Source organism: Ahaetulla prasina, chromosome 2 (genome assembly GCF_028640845.1).
Source record: "Ahaetulla prasina isolate Xishuangbanna chromosome 2, ASM2864084v1, whole genome shotgun sequence".
In the NCBI taxonomy this organism is placed as follows: Eukaryota; Metazoa; Chordata; class Lepidosauria; order Squamata; family Colubridae; genus Ahaetulla; species Ahaetulla prasina.
The window spans coordinates 270,879,321-270,890,911 of NC_080540.1; the positions used below are offsets into that span (position 1 = coordinate 270,879,321).

The following is an 11,591-nucleotide window of genomic DNA, read 5'->3' on the forward strand; positions in this document are numbered from 1 at the left end:
ATGAAATATACACAAGCAATATTATTTTTAAGAAATCTGAAGGTTTTTCCCCCCTGTTGTATCCCTTGTGTCCTCTATGGTAGCATGGTCTGAGCAAATATTTTGCTCAGAACTTACCAAGAAAAATACTATTTGTTGCAAATGGTTCACCACCAGAACAAAGGAACTTGCGATTTTTACAGTAACCCTTATATGTGCATCCTTACAAGCAAGTGCATGTTTTAGATTTAGATACTTCTTGCTGCTGCTATTTCCATTAGAGCCTTGATTCTTATACTAAGGCATTTGACACAAAAAGATCAAACAGTTTATTGAAATTGTAATTAAGGAATGCTGTAGCTTCACTGCAAAATCAGCGAACTATTCCCAAAACATGTGACAACTCTCCACATTCATAACTTGGGGGGGGGGAGAATGAATTATTTGCTCACTCGTTTTAAAATACCTCTTATCTCACAACCGTTGTTCCCACTATGCGCTTAGCAAATGATTTTATTTATCCATATACATTAATGTGGTGCCAACTCGCTGGGAAAAGTCAAATCATAGGTTTGTAATAGGCTCAAACATTTATTAAGAAACCCAAAATTCCATAATAAATAAGCACAGACAGTATTTTTTTTTTAAAACATATCACAAATCGACCAGTATGTAACAAGAATGCTTTATCTACACAAAACATCCTATTTCACCGTGGGTTCATTCTTCGAAACAGCTTCTGTTCTCTGGATTTGGACCAGCACATGCAGAAAAGGGGGAGAAATAGCGGCTTGCGGTATCTGTACAAAGTCTTCGCCGGATGGGAGGTCTCTCGGGTCCACGCTAGCCAGGCGTTCGCTTGCCCGCTGCTCCGAGAGGGCGCGGGGCTGCGGCCGAAACAAAGCGGGAAAAAATGAGGGCCCCCAAAGCTGAAACAGGGTCACCCTAGGAATTTAATAGCCCATCAAAAGTGGGAAGGACGGGAAAGGAAGGGGCGGAGGTTTCTATGTCGCCTTAAAAAAATTTCATTTGAATTCGACTCCCGTCGCTTAAAAAGGGTTATCAAATGGGCTGTTTTCCCTGGACGATTCACGTCATCGCCATTGTTCCCCCCCGCCGCCGCGCCCGCCCAAAGGTCGAGCTCGGCCGCCCGTTCAAAAACCTGCTATCAAAAACCCCTGCAAAAAACGTGGCTATTGTTTTTGTTTGTATGTATACACCCACACGCACACACATGCATACGTGTGTATACAGATACACGTCGTGTGTGTGTGTGTATACATATATACTTTATACACACACGCACGCACATATATCTTATCGTTTTCCTGTGGATCTGGGTGAGGAGTAGGTCGGGGAGGAACTTCGACAGAACTTAAACGAGGTCCGCTGAGTCCTTAAGATAGGTATTTCTTAAATCTTAATTAAGACACGCGTTGGCTCCGTCTCCGCCTTTGCAGCTCGAACTTGCCCGGGTTGCTCGCCGGAGATCGCGTGTGTGCGTGTGCGTGTGCGCTTACTTGCATCTTTCTCTCCCCCACAAAACTAGCCCATTGGTTTCAGATCCTGAGTCGGCTCCCTGGTAAGTGAGTGAGTCCCCCTCCTCTTTTAGGTAAAAAGGGGGGAAAATGGCGGGAACGAGGCGATCCGCTCGGGTCAGAGCAGGGAGGCCGGACGGAGGTGAAGAAAAAGGCGGGAAAACGGGAGGCGCGGCTGGGAGAGGCTGCTGGCTGGGAAGGCGGGGGCGCCATTAGGTGAAACTCATGGAGACTGTGTGCTCCAGCGCTTTCCGGCGGAGGGAGGCGATGCTCGTGCCCCGCCACACGTCGCTGCTGTCCGGGGAGCTGCAGAGCTGCGGCGAGCCCGTCACGTTGCTGGGGCCTGGCAGGGAAGCGGGCACCATGCCAGGGAAAGCGGGCTGGTAGAGGTGCGATTGCAGGCCGGCGCCGTTGGAGCCCGCCAGGCTGTTGGACAAGCCCATGGAGTTGGGTGGGGGGCCCGCCGCCAGGCTGCACTGCGACAGTGACTGCGCCATGGCCTGCTGCCTGCCCAGGGCCGGCGGCAGGGGCAGCTGCGACACCCCCGGCATGCCGGCCGCGGCCCAGCGCGTGTCGTTGGCGTGGAAGGAACACAAGCTGTCGCCCATGGCTGCCGCGGCGGCGGCGGCGGCGGAAGGGAACTGGGGCAGGCCGGGCGTGGGCAGCAGCGTGCCGGGGGCGCGGAAGACGTTGGTGGTCTTCTTGCGCTTCTTCCACTTGGCCCGTCGGTTCTGGAACCAGACCTGCTCGGATCAGCCGTCGCCGCAGACGAAGGAAAGGAGGAGAGAGGACCCATGAAAGAGAAAAGAAGGCCGGGTTAGACCGACGGAGGACTGCGCTGTCATCGGCCGAAGCCGCAAGGGCGTGCACCCACCCACCCCAAAGCCATCCGGTCCCCAGAAAGGCCTGAACGGCCGAGGAAACCCCGGAGACCCAGAGGAGGGCTACCCTGTGGAAACCTCTGTGCGAAAGCGAGCTTTCTCCTACTTCCTCTGAAGCAGGGAAGGGTTACTCAATTAACAAACAAAGGAATATATAGTGAAGGGCGGCTATTATATTTCCATTGGGATTTTGGTAGAAAAAGGAAGAATCTCCTTTTAAATAAGGGGCATCTGCCAGTTCGAAACACAGATGGTCCGAGGGACAGAACAAAACGGAACTTGTATTGTAAATATACAATCCTTAGTTTCCGTTCTGTAATGAAATACAATATTTGTCTCAAGCATCACCATTACCTTACTAATAATATACATTGCACTTAATAAACATTTAGATTATTTTTGTCAAGATAAGTTTGCAGTACTGCCGTTTATCGGCTTAAATATTGAGAGCTTTGTTACATTCAGGAGATGCTACCATAGAAAAAAAAGAAACTAAAATGTAGGGTTGGATTTAAATTGCTTATAGGCTGTAACATTCCATTAACAGATCCAATTGTTATTTTCTGCCCCAGCATATTATTAACACTGATTTAAAAATAAATACTTTTAAATAAGTATCATTGTACTTATCTCCACATTGCTGAATAATAAAATCCTTACATTTAAATCTAATGAAGTTTTAGAATTCAGGTTAAACTACCTGGTGCAAGATTATCATTTATTGATAAGTGCTATACTTCATTGCTGAGTATTGTACTTGATTCCACTCAAGCTATTATTTGATCAACTTATCAGAAATACACAATAGCCAAATAGTATAATCAAAGCAGATACACCATCACATTAGATTAGACTATAGCTATAATGCAACATGATCAAGGGAGTCATGCTAATTTGGGCTGCATTTTTATACTTTAGAAGAAAGAGGAGAGGGAAGTCTAAATTTATATAGTAGTCCTTATTTTGATACGTTTGGGACTGACTTCTATTAATCAACAAATATATCCAAATAGTACTTCTATCTTTCCATTATTGCTACACATTAGTAGCACGTTCCTGATAAATCTTTTGTCTGTCTGTCTGTCTGTCTCTCTCTCTCTCTCTCTCTCTCACACACACACACACACACACACAAATACTGAAATGGTATAATATTAAAGCTTTACATTCCAAACCACAGCAAAAGCAAGGTTGAAAAATACATGGCAGCCTTCATTTTATCTGTTTCTGTGTTGGACTTTATATCCTTCATTCGCAATCTTAAGGATGGAAGTCATGCAAACAACCATTATTGCTAACTTGTTATGTTCAGCCTTGAATTCAGTAACATAGTCATGTTGCGTACAAATATCCTAGAGCAGCAACTTATTGAGACCCACTGTATGTTGATATTTGGTGTATGTAAGTACCATTTGTAATTACATATGAATACTTACTGGTGCTTCTAAATCAGTGGTATGCCTAATTCTAGTATGGTAATTGCCACCAGTTAAGATTATTGGAGTAAACTGTTTTCATAAGCCCCACCAGTTAAAATGTTGTTTTAAAAAGAATCCAGACCAGATAAGTTTTTATCCAGTATGATTCAGCCGATTTTTTTTTCAAATATATTCATATTTTTTATACGTAACCCAAAGATTACATCATATGGTTCAATGCACCCTCCTCTGACCCAAGAATTAAAATAATGCTTTTGAAAATAAAAGCCAGATGAATTAGTAACTATTTAAAAAAGATGTCTCAGGGCTCAGTGTAACAGTATACAATGAGTTCCATCAAGATCTAATAAATTATACACCAGTTCAAATATTGCGTTTGGTTTAAAAGAAAGTTACCCTAGACTAATTGTCCAATAGTTCCCATTCTTTCCCAGAAATTTCAAATGAATTTATAATGAGAATGGACATAATTATTTTATATCAGGTCTCATATTGTCTAATGATTAAAATAAGTATATTTTCCACACTGGAAATGAAAAGCCATTGCTTAGATATAATAGGTGTGCAATTTAAATTTTCTTCTGCTAAATTTCAATAAAGTAAAAATAAAGCAATTACCTAGATATTTCAATGGAAACAGTTCAGTATTCATTTTGAAATTGGGGATTAAACTCAAATGCTGCAAGATTACTTACTAAAACGTGACCTCAAGGGAGCTGCTCTGGCAAGTGTACAGAATTTTGTTTTAGGCATTCACACTGGTGCTTTAGTTAACCAAGCTTTCATCAGTTTCAGCTACGATTGACCTTACCTATACTTATTTATTTTTTCATTTCTATTTAACCTTTTAATTTAAGAACTTTTTAAAAATCGTCTCCTAAAAATATGTACTTATTTAAAAGCTTTTGGAAATTACACAAGTGTGACGTATCTTCAAAACTAACAACTACTATGATTTTAAGCAAGACAATAAGTATAATACGATTTTCCCACTTAGCTCTAAATATAATGCTAAACAAACTCCATTTAACTCACATATAGGCCTGTTTAAGACTGTGTCCTTCAGTTAGCTTTCTCTATTCTCTTATTTAGGCTTTGTATTCTTTGTTTCAGTTCATATCTCAAATACAATATTTATCTATACAACTGTCATTTGTTTTAAATCAATGGGCCTGCTAATGAATTGCTGTTTGAAAAGAATGTGTTTCTGGCCTTTAGTCCTCTTCCTCCAGCTAAAGTTTAACCAGGTTGAACTTTGATTGTTGTTTTATTGTTTAGCCAATTGGCTTTTTCTATTGTCTGTTCTTGCTTTATGCGAGGAAGATGGTTTGTTTTTAATCAGCCTGGGTTCTGTCAATTGGCAAGTGGTGTAAGTATCATGTTTTGGTTTGCATTCTCAAGCATAGAGCCAGTTTGGTCTAGTGGTTAAGATGTTATCTGGAAACCAGAACACTTGAGTTCTAGTCCAATTTTAGGTATGAAAGTCAGCTAGGTGACTTTGGGCTGAACACTTTCTCAACCCAACCTGCCTTACAAGGTTGTCATGAGGAAAATTGGAGGAGGAAAAAGTATGATGTATGTTTGCCATCTTGAGTTATAAAGGTAGGGTAAAAATATAAAAAATAAATAAATAATCCACTTGTTTAAAAGATAATCAAGATACTTTTCAGAGAAGGAGAAACTAGTTGTTTCCTGATCAGTTTCTATCATTAATTTTTATCTCCAGATCTTTAATCTTTGTGTTCATGTATTAAGAATGCTATAACTCCTTAGGGAGCACATTGGTTAATTTCAGAGTAATATGGACTACAGATTTGCTACAATTTCCACCTTGTTTGAAATGAGGTTGCTTTTTGCTTTCTTCAATACTACCATTGTTGAAACAATCTCCAGGACACTTTCTGATCTCACTTGACTTTGGGAGTGTATGGGTCCCAAGTAAAGACATATTTTTCCAATCCCTTTTATTTAGACTGGGAAACATGCTTGGGCCCATTAGCAAGAAAGAACAGCTGTTAAGTGTCTAAATGTTATAAGAATAATAATTGAATAGAAGGGAGGGGAAGATGTGGAGCAGAGGGGAAAGAATTTTGTTCAATTACATTTTAGGGTTAGTTAAATGGTGGCCACAAAATCGTTTTATGTGTCATGGTTTACTGGGGTTGTAAAAGAATTTCCATCAAGTCTGGATCACCTCATTTCAGAGCAACAGTGCATATGCTTTTGAAAATGTGGATGTATCCACTTGGAAACCAGTGCATGACAGATTAAACAGGAGCAAGAACCAGAGGGATACTTGGAAAAAGCACACTTGACAGCTTGGCTCTGGAAATATATTAGCCAGAGGCATTTGGGCAACTTTGCCTTGAGATTGGCATACCAACAATTACCTCTCAGCTTCTGCATCATCCAATGATATTAATATAATATTAAGGATCTAATGGAGTTTGCAATTTCAAACTCTACTTTCATGATAACCTGCAGTTACAGTAATATAGATACACTGTAAATGTATTTAGAGATATATAGCCCAGCTATAAACCGGAAAAGCAGTCAAGGGGATATTATCTTCCTTCCTTCCTTCCTTCCTTCTTTCCTTCCTTCCTTCCTTCCTTTTTATTCCCCTCTCTATCTTCTCCCAAAGCCTTATGAAGATCTCACTGGAATCCATCAGATGATTAATGGGAAGATTTGGTAGGAAATCTGGAGAGCTGCATTAAAGCTCAGATCTGAGGTTCATTTCGATCAGCCAGCCGTGAACTCTAGGCCGAATTCATTACGCTTTAATAGTTGCTGGGAGAGGAAGAAAATGCAATTTCTCATTCCATTAGAAAACTAGAAAATACTCTCAGCTTGTCCCCTATTAAGATGTGGCAGGTGACATGGGCAGCGCAGAGGGACACGGTCAATGGAATCCTTGCACATTATTTTTAGGTTGGTGTAAAATATTGAAAGGCAAGCCTGAGCTGAGCAGAAGTTATTTCACTGATTTGCTTTTTATGTAAATAAAATATTGAAAGTTAATTAATCAGCACGAGAGACTAATGATTATGCTTATTATATTGCATTGGATCGCTGTCATTTGCATGATTCTCACATTGCTGCTTAATAAGCCATTCTGGGTTATAAATAATTCTGAAATTGGTTTCTAATAATGGCATGCTATAAAAAGAATGGTTTTATTACTATTACACCCAGTCTGGGAAGATGGGGGGGATAGGGGGAATAGTACAGCAGTAACATAAAGGAGAATAAGCTTCTGCCTTGACAAGCAGGAATAGCTTTTTAAAATGTAGACCAGAAAATAGAAAAGATATAATTTATTCTTGCATGTGAGGGTACATCCAGGGCTGCTGCAGTAAAAGCGGGCGTGTGAAGCATTTTGGATATGTGCAGAGTCCCCACGCACCGAAAAGGTGGTATGAGACCATAAACTCAGCCATTACTCTTCCATTTCATCAAGTAGCAAGAATACAATGAACTGGGAAGTAAATACATTTCCCATAATTTATTTTTTGCACAAGCTTACATAGTGTTAATCATTCTGAAGTGTTAATTAAGAAGGTTATGTTGATTTGATTACTTTTTAAACTGCAGAACATTATTGTAAAGAATATTTAAATTGCCACTCGATTAAACTGTTTCTATTCAGCTGCCTGAAGCCATTAGAAGACTGTAGGATTATGTAGCAGTTATTAAGATATTTTTCCTAGCTTGCAATTCACTGAGATAAATCCAATTGATGTAATTGTGCTTGCTTATAAGAAAGTCTTGAAGTCTATGGAAATCGGCTTTAGGTAAGATGTAACTAAAGAAAAGCAATTATTAGATATTTTCAATTTTTTTTAAAAAAACCTACATTTTAATTGTAATTTTAAACTAATAATTGAGGTAGTTGCAAAGAGACAGGTTAAGAGTTTTAAGGGGATGGATATTACCATGATTGTAAATCAAAGTCAATGTACATTTTCAGTTCATGAGAATAAAACTAAAATCATTTACTTTAAAATCTGTGTATTTGCCTTTTTTAATTTAACATTTATACTGGTATATAAATAATAACATTCTGTAGACTGTATTGGTTGAGGGAAGAATACATGAATAACCACCATTTCCTTAATATATTTGCATTTTGGCTTTTTTAAAAAATCAAGTTTCTGGTAATGAAACTGTGTGATTAACCTTTGCCAAAATCCAGTAAAATTTACTTGATCTTGTTTTCTTTAATTTTGTCACCAACTAAATGATCCTCTTATTTTAGCTGAAACCTTATTTGAGATATAATTCATAGTAATATCTGTTGTTTATATTCTAACTAAACCTTATTTTTTGTGAAAAATTAACTTGCTTTTAAAAAATGTCTTAAGTTTTATTCATTAAAACATGCCATTGGACACTTTTTATTTTTCTACAATATAGGCCCAATTTGCAGATATCTCCCTTTTAAGTATGTTTATCATTTTTCTGGAAGTGTTTAAAATAAAGAGATGGGTGATAACAGACAATCTAGAAAAGACATATTTTTAAAATCTTAAGGATTTCTAAATGCAAGTTTAAAAATGCCATTGAATTTCCACTGGTATTCTCTAGTTGCCAATGAATTAATTAGGTCTACTCTGCAAAGTCAGACTCCAATTATATAAAAATTTGTTTGGAAATAAATCTAGCAGATTTTTAATTCTCGTCCTTTTAATGTCAAGCCAAGATTATTTCTATTGGATCCAACCACATTTAATAAGATTAAAATACGAACTTTTGATGGATTTTTTTAAGACTAAGAAAAACTAGATTTCAAAATATTTTAGTAGTGTAATCTAAGATCGAAATAATCAGGGAAAGAAAAGTTCAGGACTAAGGACAGCGCAGTTGCTTTAAAACGACTCGCAAATTAAATCCAATTCAAATCATTTGCTATCAGAATTAGAACAATTAAAATAATATCCACTTGATTGATGATCAGAACTAAAGTGAATACAAATTTATTTCTATGTACCAAATTGAATCAACGTTTTATAAATATATTATCTTTTCTCAAATATATTTATCATGTTCACAAATAAAAAGTTTGGGTCGATCAAGGGATTCTCTGAATAAATAAACCCCTCTAAGCTTTCTTTCACAAAGATTTTATTCAGAGATCTGTCCCCCTGAAATTGGTGGTAGTTAAATTAATTAAAGGTGGAGTCTGTTGCACCAGAAAACAATTTCCTAGCGTGGCAGCGCGGCAACTATATTTGCAGGTTGTCCAAAATAAAAGCATAGCTAAAAATCTACGAAGCCGCTCAACCTTACGCTGTCCCCGTGATGCCTTTTGATCCTTTCATTTCACGTAAACTTTAGACCCCAACCGGAAGGGCCACGACAACCTGAAAGGTTTTCTATCCCGGGGTTAGGGAATCGGGATGGCTGTAGCATTTGCTTGGCTCGCCTTTCTGACTCTCCCTGTTCTGCGCCTGATTGCTCGGGCCTGGATCTAAGGAGGAGGATCAGCCTTGACCTGGCAGGGCCCTGGGCTCCCGGGTGGGGTGGGGGAAACCCTGCTCTGGCCCTTGCCGAGGCCGAAGGAAAGCAAGGAGGCAGAGGGCTGGCTTGCCGTGGTTTAGCCGCATACCTGGACTCGCGATTCGGTGAGGCCGATGCGCAGAGCCAGCTCCTCGCGCATGAAGATGTCCGGGTAGTGGGTCTTGGCGAAGCTGCGCTCCAGCTCGTTTAGCTGAGCCGGGGTAAAGCGCGTCCGGTGCCGTTTCTGCTTTTGCTGGCCTTGCTGCGGTCCGGCCTGGCTGGGGTTCTGCGGCGGTCCAGGCTGCTTGTCGGGGTCTTTGGCGCTCACGGCCAGCGCGCTCGGCGTCGAACCCACCGTGGTGATGTCCTCTCCGGGTAGCAGCGTGGCCCCTTCCACTGCGTCCGAGTTGGGCGCCAGGTCCCCCGGGTGGCCTCCGGGCTCCGAGCCTCCGACGCCCAAGCGGCACTTCACGGCCTCCCGGTGGCCCAACAGCTCGGCGGCGTCTTTCATTCCTGCGGAGGCAAAGCAGCGGCCCACCACACTTCAGCGTCGGATCCACTAAAAGCGGGCAAGGTGGCCAAGGCGGCAACCTTCCCCGAGCGCCGGAGCCGGGATCCTGCCCCGGGCACGCCGGAGGAAGGGAGCCGCCAACTTGGAAGGAACTCGAGTACCATCCCGCTTAAATAGGAGCCCCGGGATGGGGGCCCTGGCCGCCCCTTTCCCGCCCGAGCGAGAAGTAAGTTCCTTTGGCTCAACAACAGCCATTTGTCCAAACCCCAACAAATGCCTGAAATTATAAATCAATCTATGTCTTCAATTCTTTAACAAGAATTTAAGGGAAACAAAATTTAAAAAAAGAAAGAAAACAACCAAAGGGAAGACCAGGAGGAGGAAGAAGAGGAGGAGGAGGAGGAAGTGGGGGCAAAACTCCAAGCGAAATGGCCCCCAATTGTGCTTTTAGATCTACATATTCCATAGTTGTTGTTGTTTTTTTAAAAAAGAGGCGATGTTAAATCAAATTAAACTTTAATACAGTACAATTACTTTTAAAGAAATTAGCCCATTTAGATCGCATTAAGGTAAAATCAGGCACAAATTGTCAATTTCCTGCTCTCGGCTTCTTCCTGGGCTGTTGGCGATGAGGAGAGGGAGCAGGGGAAAGGGGGGAAGAAGCTTGGGGGCAACTCACCGAGCCGGGCGTCCAGGAGGTCGGCGTGTGAGAGCATCGCGCACCGCTCCAGGGCGAAAGCTGTTCCCCCCCAAATTTTAGCGGTTGGTTGTTGATTTTTTTATGAGAAAAAAGGGGGGCAAGTTAAAATAGATCTAGGTCCTCCACACAGCTTATGGATATATATTTATATATAGATCGCCTAAATGAAAGAAAATTCGGTGTGTGGTTAAAAAGGGGGTCTCTTGCATTATAATGTCCTTTAGAGAGACGGGGAGGTGCTTAACACTTCAGTGAACCCGTGAGCAGCTCAGCGAAGGGACCAATCAGGAGGGCAGCCTGCAAATGTCAGCACCCAGAGTCCCCGCTCCACCCGCCCGCAGCCACGGCACCCGCCGCTGCCGCGCCAGCCGAACGCCGCGCGGGCTGGGCTTTTAAAGCCCCCTTTACAATTCGGTCCCCCGACTGATTGACTGCATTAGGGACAATCTTCCCCCACAACCCGCCCGCCTCCTCCTTGTCCTCCTCGTCCGCGTCCTCCTCCTCCTCCTCCTCCTCCTCCTCTTCTTCTTCTGACCTCCTGATCAAATTAATTGGAAATGACTGACAAAGCCAAGGCAATAAAAGGGGCAATGGGGGGGGGAACCGCCAATGGCTGGAGGGGTGCCTGGCCTCCTTCTCATCGCAGGGAGGCCTTGAGCCCTCTGGTGGGGACTTCTCCCACCTTTTTGGGCCCCAGTGAAGAGGGGGAAAGAGGGGCCAAGAGGTCCCACAAAACTGCAGAGAGGGGTGACTTGCTTGGATGGCTTTATTTAAAGGGTCTCTAAACCGACCTCTTCAAACTTGGTAAAGCTACAGTCTGGGATGATTGGAACAAAGTGGAGTGTAACCCTGATGAAATTTATACTCCAATCGGGATGCCTCTTCGCTCTCCCTCCTCCTATGATCTTAGTCCCCTTGAATTAAATATTTGTATATTTAAAAACAAGATGTAATTCCAGTTGTCGGTTTGGCTTAGAAAACTAGCGCCAGAAATGCCGGCCGGCATCGGTCCATTTGGCGGGTGTGAAAGTTTCTAAGTTC

The 11,591-nt window shown here is 42.0% G+C and overlaps 1 protein-coding gene across 1 annotated transcript; it reads right to left on the minus strand.

Moving 5' to 3' along the window:
- Nucleotides 1-1,729: 1,729 nt before the first annotated feature.
- Nucleotides 1,730-10,566, minus strand: OTP (orthopedia homeobox). The gene is made up of 3 exons (XM_058166321.1): nt 10,530-10,566; nt 9,449-9,852; nt 1,730-2,260 (listed from the first exon to the last, which is right to left on the minus strand). Exons 1-3 carry the CDS (start codon nt 10,564-10,566, stop codon nt 1,730-1,732), a joined length of 972 nt encoding a protein of 323 aa, XP_058022304.1.
- Between the last annotated feature and the right edge of the window lie 1,025 nt (nt 10,567-11,591).

Coding starts and splice junctions, on each gene's coding strand:
- OTP (XM_058166321.1), bottom strand. CDS start 10,566: ATGCTCTCACACGCCGACCTCCTGGACGCCCGGCTCG. Junction 9,853..10,529: donor CCTCCTGGACGCCCGGCTCG/GTGAGTTGCCCC, acceptor TTGCCTCCGCAG/GAATGAAAGACGCCGCCGAG. Junction 2,261..9,448: donor TCACCGAATCGCGAGTCCAG/GTATGCGGCTAA, acceptor TGATCCGAGCAG/GTCTGGTTCCAGAACCGACG.